The 17,118-nt window shown below is 43.3% G+C and overlaps 2 protein-coding genes across 6 annotated transcripts; one reads left to right on the top strand and one right to left on the bottom strand.

The window, feature by feature from the left end:
- The first annotated feature begins 2,872 nt into the window (after positions 1-2,872).
- On the top strand, positions 2,873-8,234 carry ecsit (ECSIT signaling integrator). Of its 5 annotated transcripts, none has more exons than XR_015926013.1 (9): positions 2,873-3,122; positions 3,581-3,721; positions 3,918-4,338; positions 5,286-5,509; positions 5,642-5,699; positions 6,004-6,152; positions 6,674-6,779; positions 7,327-7,430; positions 7,818-7,956. XR_015926013.1 is itself a non-coding variant. In XM_088603509.1 (8 exons), the coding sequence occupies exons 2-8, from the start codon at positions 3,611-3,613 to the stop codon at positions 7,341-7,343; spliced, it is 1,086 nt and encodes a 361-aa protein (XP_088459635.1). In that variant the 5' UTR covers positions 2,873-3,122; positions 3,581-3,610; the 3' UTR covers positions 7,344-7,961. The 5 variants fall into 5 exon arrangements, 3 of the variants coding, with proteins under 3 accessions (XP_088459635.1, XP_088459636.1, XP_088459634.1); XR_015926014.1 differs by having other exon boundaries at positions 7,330-7,430; XM_088603509.1 differs by having other exon boundaries at positions 7,327-7,961.
- A 763-nt stretch (positions 8,235-8,997) lies between these two features.
- Positions 8,998-16,160, bottom strand: zglp1 (zinc finger GATA like protein 1). The gene is made up of 5 exons (XM_088603507.1): positions 15,725-16,160; positions 13,249-14,748; positions 12,781-12,893; positions 11,392-11,485; positions 8,998-10,155 (listed from the first exon to the last, which is right to left on the bottom strand). The coding sequence occupies exons 1-5, from the start codon at positions 16,144-16,146 to the stop codon at positions 10,023-10,025; spliced, it is 2,262 nt and encodes a 753-aa protein (XP_088459633.1). The 5' UTR covers positions 16,147-16,160; the 3' UTR covers positions 8,998-10,022.
- Between the last annotated feature and the right edge of the window lie 958 nt (positions 16,161-17,118).

Raw genomic sequence — 17,118 nt, forward strand, 5'->3', positions numbered from 1 at the left:
AAACCTTTCAAACAAGGTTTTTCTTTTGTGTGCCCCCCCTCTGGAAAGAAGTCTCAGAAGGGAAAAAAATAGACTGGAAGGACTAAGGGGTGCGATTCCACTACTTCGGACTAAGGCTTTTGTCATGGTGCGCCAGGACATAACCTGTAAACTACGTGTAGCCGAGTCCTTGGCAAAGTGGAGTCTCCGGCTCTCTCCGCCTCTGAACACTAGGGCATTTCACTCAAGGGGGAGAATTCCCAGGCTAAACCGAGCTATCCTCGCTCGGGCAGAGTAAAGGCAGAAAGAGCAGACGTTGCAAAAGCAGGGAGTGAGCCAGGGGAATGGGGGGTGGTGGTAATATTATACTCACAGGTCAGTCGTATTTATTTAATTGTACTGATAGCCATCTGACATAGGGAGTTTACATGTTCAAAATATGGATGGGTATATTTTTTAATGAAAAGCGCTATAGATTTGAACTGCCCAAAGATTATATTTGTTTTTTTGGGAGAATTGAAAGACCAGATATAGAATCGATTACATCTGTTGGGATATTTCTCTGGATGAATAAACAAACTACGTTAAAAATCAGTATTTAATACTTCAATTTTATGGAACTGTGCATGACGCAGACGGGCGGGTAGCTGATTTGAGTGTGATTTTTTTCAGCCCATTTTGTGTTTTAATTCAGCTCAGCTTTGCGTTTATCTTATTTGTAGGGAAATACCTTTAGGAATCACTCCTCATACTTCAGAAGGGTCCCGCTTTTGAAACAGTAAAAGCCTCCAACCTTAAAAAACAAACCTCAAAAACATTCCACTTAAGTGGAAACGAAAAGTTGGAAAGGCAAACGGAGTGGTATAAATTGCCAGCGCACAAAGAAATATTTTAACGCGAATTGAACTAATCAGAAATATCAAGAACTGCTGCTATCGAAATGTACCACAGTCAGTTTAATTAAGACAGAGGTTTTATTGGATAAACTGTCCAACAGAAGAGCTGTGCCATTTTTAAATACCTGCTGTTAATTTACAGGGACCTAGAGGGAGTCCTGTTTTCTTTTCTCGAAGCTCATCTTTCCCCTCATTATCCAGACATGTTTGCTGGGCAGACGCGCTCTTCCAGATGTGTGCGAGAAGGACGGTTCATTAGAAAATGAGGGCCCGGGCTGTTTGTATTAAACGACGCAGCTCCTCGCGGGGATTCCTCGCTTCCTGGCTGCAATCGGGCTGAACCCCCAGAGAGCGGAGGGAGACAAAGGGGTACACTGGGTGGCCCTGGCCCCGGCTGCCAGCGGCGAATGTCACAAATTCGTAGCGCATGTCTCCCTTGATCGGAAACAGCCCCCGCAACGGACGGAAAAAAAGAAGAATGGTTTCAATATTAAAACGGATAAAGCCGGGCCATTATTACAAAAATCAATAATTATTATCTGTCAGAACTGCTAAAATACTAGATAGTAAAAATATCAACAACAATAACAACAAGAATAATAATATACAAGAAAAGGTCTTGTTGTTCCCTGACAAATATAAATATTTTTACACGTTTATCTAAACATACAAAAAGTGCGACAGCCAAGATGTAGCTGGAGAATTTTCGAACGCTTAATCTGAAAAAATATACAGAACCGAAAAACTATAAACACCAAAGTTTCCAGCAGGCATTTCGAGGAGACACGAAGAAAGTGTTTTCTCTTGAACCAGCCTCTCAGCTTCCATGTAGCGATATTTCGTGGTTTGCAGTCGCTCGCTGAACATCCCGTCATCTTACTGTTTTTCACCAGGCACGCTTGACATGCCAAGCTAAATTCTAAAACGAAAATGTTCTCATCCCAATTTGAAATAGAAGATACGCAAATTGGTGTAAAAGCTATTTTGTTTAATCTCTCTGTTTCATGAAAAGATTGCGTGCGTTTCCCACAGTGAAAACTTGATTTCATTTTTTTTGGCCAAATTACATGTATCGGGCTGTATGGTTTAAAACGGTCTTTTATGAAAATAACTTATAATTAACACGTTCTTCCTCCTTATCCTAGCAGCAAACAGCGATTTTATGAATGTATTAGTTACCCTGAGCCTTTACAAAGGGGACACCGGAATATTAAATATTAAGATGTGCCATTATATTAAATATCACGCTTACCTCTATACCTACAGGTATGTACTGTACTGCTATTCGAAGAAGAACAAGCTCGCTTCAGCTGATGACTGACAAGCATTTTAGTGGACAAAAATGACAGGAAGTGTTAAGGAACAATGGAAATCGGGTCGCGCCGAGTGAAAGAAGAGCACTCTCCTTTAATTACAATGACATGTTCCTGTTCGGGACACCCAAAGCTTCGCACTGCGTGTATAATGTATCTGCTGAATCTACAAAGTGTACTGAGATATGTTGCAGGTTTAGGCCTCCTGGGTTAAATTAGACCCTAGTTTCATCAGTTTCTAACAGCCGCTTTTCACAGGAATTATCGCTATGTGACTTGTACGTATATCAGTGATTGCATGTCTTTTCAGTATCGATACCATAAAGTGAGGTTGCGCCGGGTCCAAAACACTTTATGGCTGAGTCTGCACGCATTTATCTTGTTGTTTTTTTTAAAATTGCAAATATGTTTGGATCTGGAATAACCACGGGCCCGTGTTTAAGAGTTCAGAAAATAAACATAAATTGTTCCCAATATTTTTTGCCATGTTTCCTCAACACATTTGTCAATGTCCCATATTTCTGCTCATGATCTGGAAAACAAACAAAATCTTCATCCCTACGGGAGACTCTTCTGACACCACCCGGTGAGAATATGTATTACAACAATGTATTTTTGCTTTCTCCTGCGGTGGGAACGAATACGTTAAGCGTTGCTTGTTTCCGTCTGTTAGGACGGAATCATTAGAGTTGTACCAGGAAATGTTGCCGGAGGGGTAATACTTAACATGGCGGCGCCCGTGGAGTAGTATGGGAAGGAGATCGGTCATTCACTTAAACATTTATATTTAATTCTAGTTTCATTGAAGAGGTTGAATTTTTAGTACCTGAAGCAGCGTCTTGATAGTACAATGTATTTTAGATATTATAATAGACATCAGAAAAGCTTTACTGTATAATATTTCTGAATAGGTTCCGTTACGTGCTTTGCGAAGGTATGTGCTGTGTTGCAGTTTATCAATAAGATGTCGATTAAACGATTGCTAACTCTTAAACATGAAACCCGACCCCTGACAGATAACTGCATGATTAGAAGACATATGCTATCCCGATTGGTAAATTTGTCATAAATATACATTGAATCGGGTATCCATAGTCCTAGTTATTGGGTAAAAGCCAGCGACACAATCGCATTTCTGATTCCATGGAATAACAGCGGAAAGTTTAGGTCAGAGCCTCGCTAGCGCATATAATGGGGTGGAGATTAAGCATTAAAACCAGTGCCGCTGATAAGTCACTATTACTGTTAGTAGTAGAAGGAAAAAAATACCGACAATCTTAAACGCATACTGGTGGCGATGACCCTTTCATGTAATTTAATAGTGACAAACTGCATTGATCGGAGCGATCTACTCGTCAAGAACTGACCGAAGCCTCTTTGTTGTGCTCTCAGACCCTAGCTCGTCTCTACCAAGCGTCCACCATGAGCTGCACACGCTGTCTGCCGCGGCTGCTGGTGGCCTGCGCCAGGGCGACTGCTCTGTGCGCGGCTCCGCAGGGAGTCTTCCTGAGGAGACAGGCAAGGCTCACGCAGGTGAGTGGGCTTTGCTTACAGCCTGTCCTGTATCCCCTGGTGAAAGCGGCTGATCTTTGCGAGAGCAAAATCCCCTAGGGGAGTGAAGCTGCTCACTACAGAAAGACGCGCTGGCGGGTGTTCAGCTCGGACGTCTGTCCCGTCGTGGGGCGAGTTGTCCTTTTTTTTCACATCACTACGGTCTCTTTCGCTGCAGGCACTGAGGAACGTCCACGCCAGCAGCAGAAGGCCGGAGAACAAACCCACAGCTGCCGCGCACCAGGGGGGGCAAGGAGATGGAAAATCGGAGGATGGGCCGGGTCAGTCCTTGGTCACCCACGAGCACCTGTTCGAGCGGGCGGCTCGGGACTCGAGGACCAAAGCCACGTTCAACCGCGTGCTGGACGTCTTTGTGAAGAGGGACATCCGCCGGCGAGGCCACGTGGAGTTCATCTATGCCGCCCTGAAGAAGATGCCCGAGTTCGGAGTGGAGCGAGACCTCTCCGTTTACAACAGGCTGCTGGACATTTTCCCCAAGGAGGTGTTCGTGCCTCGCAACTTCATCCAGCGCATGTTCAACCACTACCCACGGCAGCAGGAGTGCGCCATTCAGATTCTGGAAGAGATGGAGAACCATGGTATGTTCTCAGCGCCGGAAGAGGGGCAAGTAATCACCCCAGTGCACCGTTTCCTTCCACTGATCGTTTCCTTCCTGGACAGACCGAACTCACGCCGCCAAAAATGTGACGTTCAGGGATCTTCGAAGTTAGTTCACTTACATATTGTCCAAAATTGTATTTCAAGCTTCAGTACTCAGAGGCAGTGCCTCCAGCACACACATGCAAACCCAGAGCAAGTCTGAGGGAGATGTCAGAATTTAGGGACCTCGGTGTATAAAATAATCTGTTCATACTGCTTTATCAGTTCCAATCAGGGTATTTAAACTGAAAACACACCTAAAAATACCAGAATCTATAGTGTGTCTTGCCACACAGCTATGTTAAATTAATTCAGATCTATAAAGCGATGCTCCATTGCATCGCTTGTGAGTTAATTTTTTTTAGTTTGGAATAACTAGTAATATTTTAATTATATGCCCAATTTACAAACACTAGTTGTTTAAGATTCTTCAATTCCTGTACTGCACATGCAGAATGAGGGCCCTTGAATTCACAACCTCTTGAAGCCAATGAAGCTGTTTCTTGAAAGAAGCCAGGGTGAGATCCTCCGGTCAGGACTGGTTGCAATACGCAAAGGGTTGTGCGAACGTGGAATAAGCTGCCCACCCATGCTGTTGAAGCTGATACCCCAGCTTCTTTCAAGAAACAGCTGGAGGAGATTATCTGATCAGTTAGCAGCTAGGAACCAAATGAGCTAGACAGGAGACAAACAAGAGAAGATGTTCATCCTGTGGTATGTTCTTATAAAGAGGGAGTTAGTGCCATCTGGTGGAGAGGTGTTGTTTACGTCCCTGCTGCTCTCATGAATCTCTGTTTCTCCCTGGCCAGTCTGCTCTGCCCTAGAGGTGCTTCCACGAGCAGCCTCTGTGTCTTTTTTTTAAGCTGGAGTGTTGTTTTATTTGCAGGAATCATGCCCAACATAGAAACCAAAGTACTCCTAGTCCAGATTTTCGGGGAGAAGAGCCACCCCATGCGCAAGTACCAGCGACTGCTATACTGGTTCCCTAAATTCAAGCACGTGAACCCCTACCCTGTCCCCCATGAGCTCCCGCAGGACCCCCTGGACCTTGCTCGGCTCAGCCTGAAGCGGATCGCCAACAGCCTGGATGCCAAGGTCACCGTCTACCAGGTACCAATAGCACCGCCACCAAGCAGCAGAGTGCACTTCAAAGCTCCAGGGAAGCCTGCTTTTAATTTGCAACAAAAGCTATATTTTACAGGCCCATGCAATGCTCACTACATTTCTCTCATCTCTTTGTAGATGCCCTCAACAGACATCTCAGAAATGGGAGAGCAGGTGTCTGAGCCCTTTGTCGTAGGTATACTGGGTTTCGCTACTTGGAGATTCCCTGTTGTGTGAGAGGTCACACAAAAAGCGGTGCGTCACTGAAGTGATGCTTTTGGGTTTTGTCTCTATAGTCTCTCTGACGCTTTCCGAGTACTCTAGACTGGAAATCCTCCAGTAACTTAGACTATTACCTGGTACTGTATTTATGCCAAATAGCAGAAACGAAAAGAGGACACACGTGGTGTGAAGGACACAGGCAATAAATCATTATTAACAAAGTCTGCAAACACTTGCAGTAGAAAACCGTATCTAACACTGTCTTACTCTCTGGAAAGGAATTCAGAGCCCCGAACAGCGCCTCCTCTTGGCCGAGCACAACCCCAGCCGACCAGTGTTTGTGGAAGGACCCTTCCCCCTGTGGTTAAGAAAGACGTGCGTCTATTACTACATTCTTCGGGCTGATCCTGTCCCACCAGAAGAGAAGGTGAGAAAGGTTTCAGTGTAAGATCAGGCAGATTCTAAAAAAGACACCACAGCTCTGGATAAGGACCTGACAAGTTAGTGACATCTGTATAAAGATGGAGAAATATGATCAGCACAGAGCTTGAGTTCTGAAACTGAAACCTAGGAACACTGAAAATTAAATTTGCCTTCATTATTCTCACTCGGTGGAATATAATGTGTATAACAAGAAGATAAGAACAAGTGACACACCACCCTACCACAATCCTGAAGAACAAATGAAAAGCTCCAAATGACGGGGGCCTTAGGGATCTAAAAATTCCATCTGTTCATTTCGTAATGGATCTTATGTAGACAGCTCCTCCCACAGGGCTGGGGAGGCAGAGTAATTTCTACTCATGTCCCCGTGTCTTTGGTTTGCTGCTTATCCCTATCTTGAAGCACATTTTGTGCATCACACGGCACACACTCGTGGTTTTACAGAAACCTTTCTAGGGCTCGCTTGTGCTGTACTGAACGTGTGCGTTGTGCGCTTCCTGCCAGGTCGAGAAGCCCATTGACTTGGAACGGAGCTTTTTTTACCCACTGCATCTGGACCTGGACTTGGAACGGGACCTGGGCGATGATGACAGCTTTGACGTGGATGAAGGTAAATGGCCCCATGACGAAAACAACCATACCCTCTCCCTTCCTCCACCCCAAGATCTGACATCAGGTCGTTAATATCTCTAAGCATAACATCAGAGAAAGTCAGAGCAGGCTAAGTCAGATGGACATTTAAACAGAGTAGACAGGGTAGGTAATTCTCATATCTGAGCTACATCAATTCACTGGACCAGAACTTATCCTGATTTCCTCGGTGTTGAAAGGACAAGAGAGCAACTGAGCACCACCCATCCCAAAGCAACCCGACACCTAGTTGCCTCCCAACAATGCAGCTGGAGGCACAACAGCATGGCCTCGAACCCACAACCAGACTTATGACTGCTCTACCCTTGAAATAAAGTGGAGAAAGTGATAATGCAGCGCCTCTTAATTGTATTTGGGAGAGAAAAAAAGATGTGCTTGTATATACTGTCTAGCTGCCCTGCAAGTCCAGTACTCACATAGTAGCATTGTGACTGTGGCATTCCACAAGCACTATTCTGTTCACAGCTGCTTCCCAGCTGCTGTATTCCAGCTTGCATTTACTTCAGCAGATTTCTTGGTATAAAGCCACCTGACATTCCGAAACAGTGCAGCAGTATTCCAGCAGCATCCCGGTCCTGGGGACCCTCACACCTGCTGGATTTCATTGCACGTGAGCTAAAGTGAATCTTTCATTGACCCAACAAGCTGCTTGGTTAGAAACCTTTGCAAGATGCAACCTACTCAGAGGTTGGACATTTTAAGAAGTGTAGTACTTAAGAGACGACCTACTACTTACTACTATAGGTTTAAAAACTGATATTGTTTAAAGAACTCCCATCAAACCCATTTTTAAGGTCTGTTCAGTTTTTAATTGAGTGTTCATATTGAGCAGAAAACAGCAGAAGTGTGAGGCTTCACCACCTGGATTGGAACACAGCTGTATTAATACAACAGAAGTATTCTAGAAACAAGTGTTTCCTGTCTGGTCTCCCATGAGGGTATATTTTTGACCCAGTTGGATGGGCACCAGGTTAGCTAATGTGTTGTGTGTTGGCAGTGGAGGAAGGAACTGTGTTTGCCATGTGTATGACCGGCTTGGGGGACCAGGCCACCCTGGCCAAGTGGATCACCGGCCTCCAGGAGACCAACCCCATCTTGGGCAGAATCCCCACTGTCTTTCGGCTGGAGTCTGGACCCAGGGAGATCCAAAGCACCAGCGAACCTGAGCCTACTGCAGAGGAGGAGCACCTGCAGAGCCAGGAAATGAAGCAATAAGCTATCTCAGAGGTCCGAAATGCAAGAGAAACCGGTGCTTGTTTCCAGCATGTTTGCTAGAAGTGTGCAGGATCAGTACAAACTTTTCTGGAAAGACAACAAAATAACCTTTCTCTGACTAAAGTTTCCTGGATTATAACCTGGGAATTTAATGTTTTATTTAATGTAAATGGTGAATAAAATATTTTATGTCGCAGAATCACTCCATTTAATTCAGAAATTAATCCAGACATGATTAAACAGTAGATTTAAAAAAATAAATATCCCAAAATCTTATGGTAAATGTGAAACAGTGGCCAACAGTTACAATATTTTTAAAATAAAAATATCTTGTAATATTGCAAATGATTTTTCCTGCATATCTACACGGTCATATTTTTCAGTACTTTAAACGATATCCCATTGACTTCAAGTGAAGACCTTGCTCCTGTATGTTTTTGCTCTGTAATGCACAAGCAATATGGAACTATGGGGCTCAAGTAGTCAGAGCATAAGCACTCTTGGCAGCCAGGGTCTGGAGTTCCATCCCCTCGTGGTCTTAATGAGGGTGTGAGCCGAGGAGGCTGCCTCACTCTCTGGCTGTGCCCCTCTCTCCAGTACAGATTGCAGTGCTATATGCGAGAAATGGGAAATGAAGATGCATACTTCTTGCACTAGTATCTCTTTATGCTGTAGTAAGCCCTGTCTACCCATGCTTAGAGAAGATACCTCAGACTTGTGATTGAACTGTTGTTCTTAAAGAAAACCCAAACAAACCAGAGAAAGAGTATGCAAACTCCTTGCACACTGGCACCCAAGTCTGGATTTGAACCTGGGGCTGTCTAACTGCCCTGCAGCAGTGCCTATCACCATACCACCCTATCTTCCTCCCTACAACATTTTTGAAAAGTTATCCTGTGAGTTTTCTTTGTGCTTAAATACTGTAAACAAGTTTTAAAAAGTGCTGCTTAGACTGAGCAAGCTGGTTTTAGTGATATTTTAATCATGTACATCGAAATAAGATCAGTACAGATCTGAACAAAACATGTTCATAGCATTCAGTCGTAGAAATGAATAGTTGACTGTCAAAGCAACAACTAGGAAATAAATTGCAGCAACAACAAAACGCTTTAGGAACAACTCTTACACAGTCCTGTATTTGCTACAGTTACAAAATGTATTTCTCATTTGTCAATATTTTAACAATGTCTTGTGTTGATTTTCAAAGAAGTGTTTTTTTTCATGCCAATGTAAATATAAGTGAAAAGATTTTAAAATCAATTCCACTGTTCTTGAGAATTTTGGACCACACTGATCTTTGAAACCTTGTCTATGCATTAACCTAAATGCAAATACAAAGTACACACTGTAGAACTAACTTGTAGCACAGTCAAATGGGTTTTGTCCCACCAAACAAATGAAATAATTCTTCTGAAACTGAAATGAAATGGACTCAACATTTTGGAAAGTAAAAGATTTCTTTTGTGTGACAGTTTAAGCTACATCAGGCCTCACAGACTTCAGGCGTTTGTGCTAATCACACTTCTCAAACAAGACAAAAACACAATACATCTTAAACATGGGGTTTTACACACACTGGCATGAGCATATTTAAGAAAACTGTTCTGTAAGACTGAAAACAGGCCGAACTGCCTTACAATGGGAGTTCCATGTCCCCTGTGTAATGTTGGTGTAGATCTACTGAAGGCATTTATTTTGAACTGAGCAGTTAGCTAAAACCTACTGTGCAACAAGACTAAAGACAAGGGAGGAAATTATGAAAATAAAATAAAAAATGAAGTATGAAAAAAAAATCCTCTGGGAGCCTGGGGGACATTTGTTAGACTCCAGGATTAACAATTATTCATCGTAATTGCTAGTTTAATATTGCTAGCTCAGTCACTTTGGGGTGGTAAGAAACATTGTAAGATCCAAAAGCCTGTGGTCATTCAGGGCTGAGAAAGAAAGATAAAGCCTTACAGTTGCAATGATGCTGAAGCAGAGTTCTCTACCAGTTTGAGTTTTTCCGATGAGCCGCCACTCGCAATGTGTTTCCACACCTGAAGCACCTGGAGTTGGAGTTCCCCTCTTTCTTGGGAATGTGCCAGCAGTGAAAGCACCTGATCCGATACTTTTTATACCTGTAAATACGTAAAACAGAAGGAAAGAGCACTTTAATGGAGAAATCAGAGATTGTGTTTTCACCTCACCTGCAAAATGCTTTCTGTTGACTTTTTCATGTTTCACACAGTCCAACACAAACGTCCTGGAGGGAACACACTCACACCAGGGCCAATTTTCCAGGAGGGATAATAACCTACCAGTATGTCCACATTGGACTGTGGGTGGAAAGCAGAGCACCTGAAGGAAACACAAGTGAACACAGGCAGCACCCCAGGTCCACTGCACCATCACACTGCCCTCATGGTGAACTTTTTATAGCAATTCTTCATGTGGAGTTTTAAAATAATGGTTTACTGTAGTGCCAGAAAACCACACTTGAGACAACTGTAATGTCCTATGCGTTCGATTACCTGGAATAGTCTTACATATGAGTTAATTCAATCATACTTTAGCTGAAGGTGGTCCTACATAGCCACCTTAGCATCTCCATAGAGGCGAGGTTATACAACCATGCTGTAACAACATTCCTTATTAGCACTGGTGTTTTCAAAATGTTTAACAGGTAGCTGTGTAAAGGATTTGTCACAGGGGAGGTCATGTTCATAGTGTGTGCTAGGCTTGAAGTCATCCATTCATTTTGTAACTGCTTTATCCAGTACAGGGTCATGGGGTTGCTGGAGTCGGAGTCTATCCTGGCAAGCAAGGACACATGTCAGGATTAGGGTAGAAGATTCAAATCCTTAGATATAATTACATACTTGTTATGTCTTTTGGAAAAATGTTTATAGAGGATTAGAAGATGTTTGTAGAGGATATTATTAACGTCATTATAGCTGTGTATACAGCCTTTAGCAACTATCCTCTAAGATCAACTGCTCAACTACCAACTGCACAAGATGTGTTGGTCATAGCTGGTCTTGGCCGCCATATTTTCCGGATTCAAATCCCTGTGGTTTCTTGTGAGGTGGGGGGAGGAGTGGAGGTGCTGTAAAGCCAAACCACAAGCAATTGGCGATTGATTGCTTTCTTCAGGAGCCATTTACAGTACTTCTCTGTTTGTTTTTATTTCACGATTTAATCCGGGTCAGATAAACCTTGATTTTCTTATTGGGCGTACTGCCGAGCTCGGGAAATAAAATATTCTCGATCATGGAAAGTACAACAACATGGAGTGTAATTCTGGATAAGCATTTTGCTAAATGCTAACAAGAGCAGGCAGAGTATGGAATGATGCAGGATGATTTAAATCTTACCTTATGCCACAGGCATTGCACAGAGGAGTACCGTCTTCTGCATCCCTCCACAAGGGTGTTTTCCTAGTGTCGCAGGACGCACAAATTTTATTCTCTGAAAGAAGCATCGTGGGATTAAAGTGTGGCGACACCAACTGAAAAGCGCCATGCAGGTCAAACAAACCGTGCACTTAAAATATAGACATCTGATCTTTTTTTGGGTGGAGGGGGTTGTTTTTTCATATTAATACATGCTATTATTTAGGAAAAATTGTACAACTTTGCAACAGATCTGAAAACAGAAAAAAATGTAAAGATTAGTCAAAATCCCAAAAAGGTTTAGATTTCCAATTCAGACGTCAGGATTCCCCAGAGGCTTGAGAGTAGTGTTCTCTGGAAGGACCTAAATTATATGCTTTGGAGTTTTATATTGCATTCTAAGCCTTTGCACGGCAACTGGTGCTTTTTTTTCTAGCTATGTCCTTAATAAAACCATCATCAGAGACCGTTTGTCTGGCAACAATATCAGCAAAACGCTTTTGTGTGCTGGTGCTGCAGTTTCTCAGATTTCAGTTCAAGTTTAGATCACAGTAATAAAAGAAAATCTAGCCCTTATGTTGCTGATAGGGTGTGTTTTCCTGCTATAGGCAAACAAGAAAAAAAGATCATTTTCCTCCAGGAATTTGTTTTGTAATTTTCCAACCATATACTAACCACCTCCAACACACGCTTTCAGCACTCTCATATAACTTCAGTAATTCTGTTGAGACATGTAATCAAAGAGCAGCTTTTTCTTCACAGACTGATAATCAGTGGCAGAGAAGAGTCTTTTGAAGAATCATGCAATGATCATGACCTCCCATGGAAGACAAGTTTCCCCAGTTTAATAAAGCAGGAGAAACAGAGAGAAGTTTCTGATACCACATTTATGCTGTGGCTTCTCCAATCACGTGATACAAAGCCCACATGCTATAATCAACTTGTTCCCACTAAAGGAGCCATAGAACACCGACCAGGACACCTTTACTGATGCCATGACAGAAAACGGGTTGAGATCCCATGTGGCAAAACTGCTCTTGCAAAGCACAATCTCACACACAAAAAAAAAGTGGCTGGAATATGTTCTATGTGGTGTACAGTTTCAGAACAAGCAGATGATTCATTTTCCCATTACTATCCTTGTTATTTACTAATGTCAGGCCCCTAAACAGAATTAGCTACAAATTAAATAATTTTAATTTTAGCTACATAAATTTAGTCATTGGTTTATTTAGTACAACTTTTTCCATGTAGAACACACTGCAGTATTACATACACACATACAGGTTACAGCACTCCACAGTAAGTGTGCAGCTCAATGGTTAAGTAGAACAGCTGATCAGGATTTATGCAAAGATGATGGAAACTTACTTAAGGAAGAGGCTGAATCGCTTTCCTCTTCAGAGCTGCTTATCCTCCCTGTGTCGGTGAGAGGACGGGTTTTCCTGGACCTGAGTTTCCGGCTTATCTTCCAGAACTCTGTGCTGCAAACCAGGGGACACAATCTACAGTAGCTGTGTGCTTTTACCATCAATCACTGCACAATGAGGTTTCTGCAAACCATCAGCTTACTGGCAAAAGAATCACGTATAAAAGTAAACATGATTGCCATTGCTTAACATTGCCTATTGCTACTGAGACGCATGGACAAATGAATAAACCTGGAACTGGATTTCTGGAATGTAATCTGAACAACGAACTGTGTGTCGCTATGAATGAAGCAACGTTAACCATTTCTCCACACACATATGAAGAATCCAATCCCTGTGCACTGGGAGCTTTACGTATTTCACTCCTGCTGTGACAAAGAGCGACCGCTTGGATTTTGGGGCACAGTACCTGTAATGCGGGGTGATCACCAGCTGGCACTGATCTGCCCTCCTGTCGTTCAGCTGCATCTCCATGTGCATGGTCACACCTCTGAAGTTTGGGTCATAGCGTGCGGCGCTTCTCGTGGGGTTCTGCTGTTTTCTCGGTGCCCGGCCGCAGCTCCTGGGGTCCGGGGGGGGGCTGCTTTTTTTTTCAGAGAGCTGCTCCCCGGTGCCGCATGCAGGGGTTTGCAAGATGCTGTGCACGGCAGATTCGGCCCAGTCTGCAGCGAGCCTGGGACTTTTTGCTTGCCTGACGGACACGTATATAGTATTGCACAAAGTGCCAGAACTGACTTTGGATTTGCCAGAGACCTGCAAAGCCTCTGTCACACCAGACTTACTTGTTAGATTGTCATTCGAGTTCATTGTGACCCCTGACTCTGCAGCCGTGTTCCCATAGCCATTGTCCAAACATGCAGGCAAAGAAACCATATTGTCGGATGGCGGTGTTTCACGTTTTATGGGCATTAAATCACTCTCCGGCAGCTCAGTGTTATTTTGCTGGTTAACCACTAATGAAATGATGCCCATGCTTCTTTGGGAGGTTGTCAGCACAGGTAGCCTTTCCTGCTCGTCAGAAGGACCTACCATGTTCTCAGCCCCGTTTGGATCTATTGGATCCAGCATTTGTCTTTTCTTCCACAGAGCGCCCTCTTTAATAGTTGAAGACGCACGCTCTTCATAGCAGGAACTATCCCGGGGCTTCCTCCCAGCCTCTTTTCCCCCAAGCAAACTTGCTCTGGCATTGCAGCATGGGGATATGTAGCCCACTGCTGCCGGGACTTTATTCTGATGAGGACTCCTCAGCTGCCAGGCTCTACCCCTGCACTCTGCAGAAGGCAGGGCCTTTGAGCTCCCTGCTTTTGCAGTGCGCGTGCCCTCATCCTCTCCTCCACGACGGAGAGCCTCTGCTTTGGTCTCACCTTTAACTTCAGTTCTTTGGCGCGGGCTCCCTTCCATGGTCTTGGCCTCTTTGAATTTTGAACCCCCCTCCTCCTGCCCTGCAAATGTATCCACGAGGCACCCCGTCCCTTCTGGCTTTGAGGCTGTCCCAAAAGTGTCGTCTGCATTTTCAGGGTGCAGCAGTTTCTTGCACTGGATGCTGATCAGGTTAATCAAATCCAAAGCACTGCTTTCCGGCAGGTTGGACATGAATCTTAAAGAACCTGAATACTTATTTAGCTCCATGTTGGTATCCTTTCTCCCTGCGCCTGTAGGTTTGCTTAGTACAAGAGGTGAACTACGCAGAGAGTCTTTTCCCGGGTCGCTCTGGTTGAGGGAATGCAATGAATTCCCATCTACAGACGAGCCCTCCTGCAAGTCTTGCCTAGCAGGGAGGATCAGTTTTGTGGTTTCATGCAGAAGGTACAGAATGGTGGTCTGAGGCACCTGGTCCTGGCTCTTCTTTTCTTCAGTGGGGGAGTAGTTCAGTGCAGAGGGAGAGTGGGCATTTGAGCTTATGATGACGCTGCACAAAGAAACAAAGGGCAGTATTAGCTTCAGTATTCTATCAGAGTACTGTGTAGTACTGTGGCACACATAATTTGAACCACTGGTGCTAGAGTTTAATCCCCATCATATAAACCAACTTTCTATGAATTCTATGCAATTTCCATTCTCAGTTATCTCTTCTGCATTGGTGATTGATGTCTGCTGACACAATTATGTCTTCCCCAGTCTTTGTAGGTCCTGCTATGTGAATAGATTCTGTTTTTTACCAGATACAAGTTTTTTAAATTGCCTTATTGCTACACCAATCTTAAATTACCTTTCTGCTACACCAGCCCTTTCCAAATGCACAGGCATCATACAGTGTAAAAATATTACCATCAATTACCAATATTCAAAAACAGGCAACATAATTAGAAAACAACACTTCATATAGTTACCACTTTTTAAATGAAGAGGTAAATATATATATCCCTAAAAAACTTAGAAACAACATAGAAATTCCGTATTACAACTGAGGCATTTCCAGATCTAATATACCAGCTTTGGGGAATAATATTTTTATAAGGCATCCTCTCAGGACGCTTTTATTCTGTTATTTTAGACTCAGACCCGTCGTCTTAGCAGCAAGACTGTTGCACCATTCGTAAACACCGCAGAAAGAAATAAAAAACAAAAGCTCTATTTGGTTTATAAGCTCTATTTGGTTTATAAATTTGTCAACAATGTAACGTTTTAACTAAGGAAAACTGAAGGTAACGATATTCAGCTTGGATAATCGACATTTTACGAAGGCATACTGACATAACAAAACGCAGCAAGGAATAATGGCAAAGCCGCCTCGTCTCCCTTCTAAACGCACGACACTAACAGCGACGGTATTTCAGAGGCATATCAGTTATATTTGTAAAAAATGCCTGTCAGATTTAATTAAAAAAGACTAGCACAGTAACTCTTAATAAAATACCATTCCATTTCTGAAATGGAGTACCAACCTGTCTGTGGACTTTGGCGCAGAATGTTCTACAGGGAGCGACACCGAACTGTTAAACACGTGATCGAGCTCTGATCTACAGCCTTGGCACGCGGGCTTCCTGATGTGTGTCACAATGGGGGAATGGGCCACTGGACCCCTGTTCGCCCGAACCTGGGAAAAGTTATCGCTGTCCTTAGCCCTTCTTGGCTCTAGGCTGGGTTTCTGGGAGTGCAGTTCGGTGTTCGGTTCGATAACTGCGTCCTCACTCCGGTTTCTCGGAGACTTGCGAAGGAGCAGTCGGTTATTATTGCAGTCTTCGAGTGCCGACCCGCCGCCCTCGCACCTCTCAGTATCCAGATAGGAAGGGAAAAGAAGGTCTTTCAGCAGGGAGAAATCGGGAGGCTCGTCCGGGAAAAATGGATCTCCTTCGAGGCTGTCCATGGACACTGCCCCACCAAGCCCTCTCCTATAGAGACAAAAATAAGAATGACTGCAGCCTGTAATAAAATAAATCTGTAAATCAAGTATGAAGGCAACGTTTATAGAAAAGTCACTTTAATAAGTTGCACCAGACGTCGTGAAAGGCGCTACTCAGTAGGATTAGGTGGCTCTTTAAATTCTTAAAGGGAGGGTCGCAGTCCACTTCTTCATGTTACCTGCACCAGAAACTGCAGTAATGAACTGAAGTAATTTCTACTGATTTAAAAAAGAAAAGGAATCAAGTCAAATACGAATACGAAAACCACTACTTCAGCAGACTCCGATTAGCACTGGTATCGGGCTACGAAAAGTTTCTTCGGGAAAGAGTTTTTCCTGAGTAAACTACAGTATAGCTAATCTCGGTCTGTGAAGTCAACCCCTAGCAAAAAAAAAGTATTATCCAAATACATATGCAACCAAAGAAAGCTCAAAAGCAGAAACGTTTTTTTTTCTTTTAAACGTGGAATTAACCTATTTTATTTGCACATCTCTCAGCTTTTTCACAAGATCTTCCTGGTGTTAAACCTCAGTTTCCGATCAAGCGTTTAGTAGTGTACACAAGGAACAGTGTATCACCGAATGCCAAACGGGGTACTGAAATGATTTTATTCAACAATTAGGAACAAGGTGGTGATATATTGATAGAATAGGTTTGTGTATCCACGATTAACTTGCGAAAGGCATATTCGAATGGGATCAAAAACAAATTATAAAACGAGCAAGATCTCATTCAAACTCAAACTGAGCGAATTGGACAACCCGACCGTTACGATCAACTGACACAAAAAGCAATATCCAAATTGGGTGGGTATGTAACACAAAAATAACCAGAAATTCTCTTTTGCGACGTTTCTTTTGAAATCCACGCTAATTTCGAAAAGCATCCGTAGAGTAGATCTACACTGCTGTGCAGGATCTCCGCTCAAAATCTTT

This window comes from Lepisosteus platostomus, chromosome 13 (genome assembly GCF_059453375.1).
Source record: "Lepisosteus platostomus isolate fLepPlt1 chromosome 13, fLepPlt1.hap1, whole genome shotgun sequence".
In the NCBI taxonomy this organism is placed as follows: Eukaryota; Metazoa; Chordata; class Actinopteri; order Semionotiformes; family Lepisosteidae; genus Lepisosteus; species Lepisosteus platostomus.

What these genes read in the sequence shown, in the direction of transcription:
- ecsit (XM_088603508.1), top strand. Translation starts at nt 3,611, where the DNA reads ATGAGCTGCACACGCTGTCTGCCGCGGCTGCTGGTGGCCTGCGCCAGG. An exon ending in CCAAGGTCACCGTCTACCAG is followed by an intron (nt 5,510 to 5,641) that starts GTACCAATAGCA and finishes ATCTCTTTGTAG; the next exon opens with ATGCCCTCAACAGACATCTC. An exon ending in CAGCTTTGACGTGGATGAAG is followed by an intron (nt 6,780 to 7,817) that starts GTAAATGGCCCC and finishes GTGTGTTGGCAG; the next exon opens with TGGAGGAAGGAACTGTGTTT.
- zglp1 (XM_088603507.1), bottom strand. Translation starts at nt 16,146, where the DNA reads ATGGACAGCCTCGAAGGAGATCCATTTTTCCCGGACGAGCCTCCCGAT. An exon ending in GCGCCAAAGTCCACAGACAG is followed by an intron (nt 14,749 to 15,724) that starts GTTGGTACTCCA and finishes TTCTTTGTGCAG; the next exon opens with CGTCATCATAAGCTCAAATG. An exon ending in TGCAATGCCTGTGGCATAAG is followed by an intron (nt 10,156 to 11,391) that starts GTAAGATTTAAA and finishes ACGTATTTACAG; the next exon opens with GTATAAAAAGTATCGGATCA.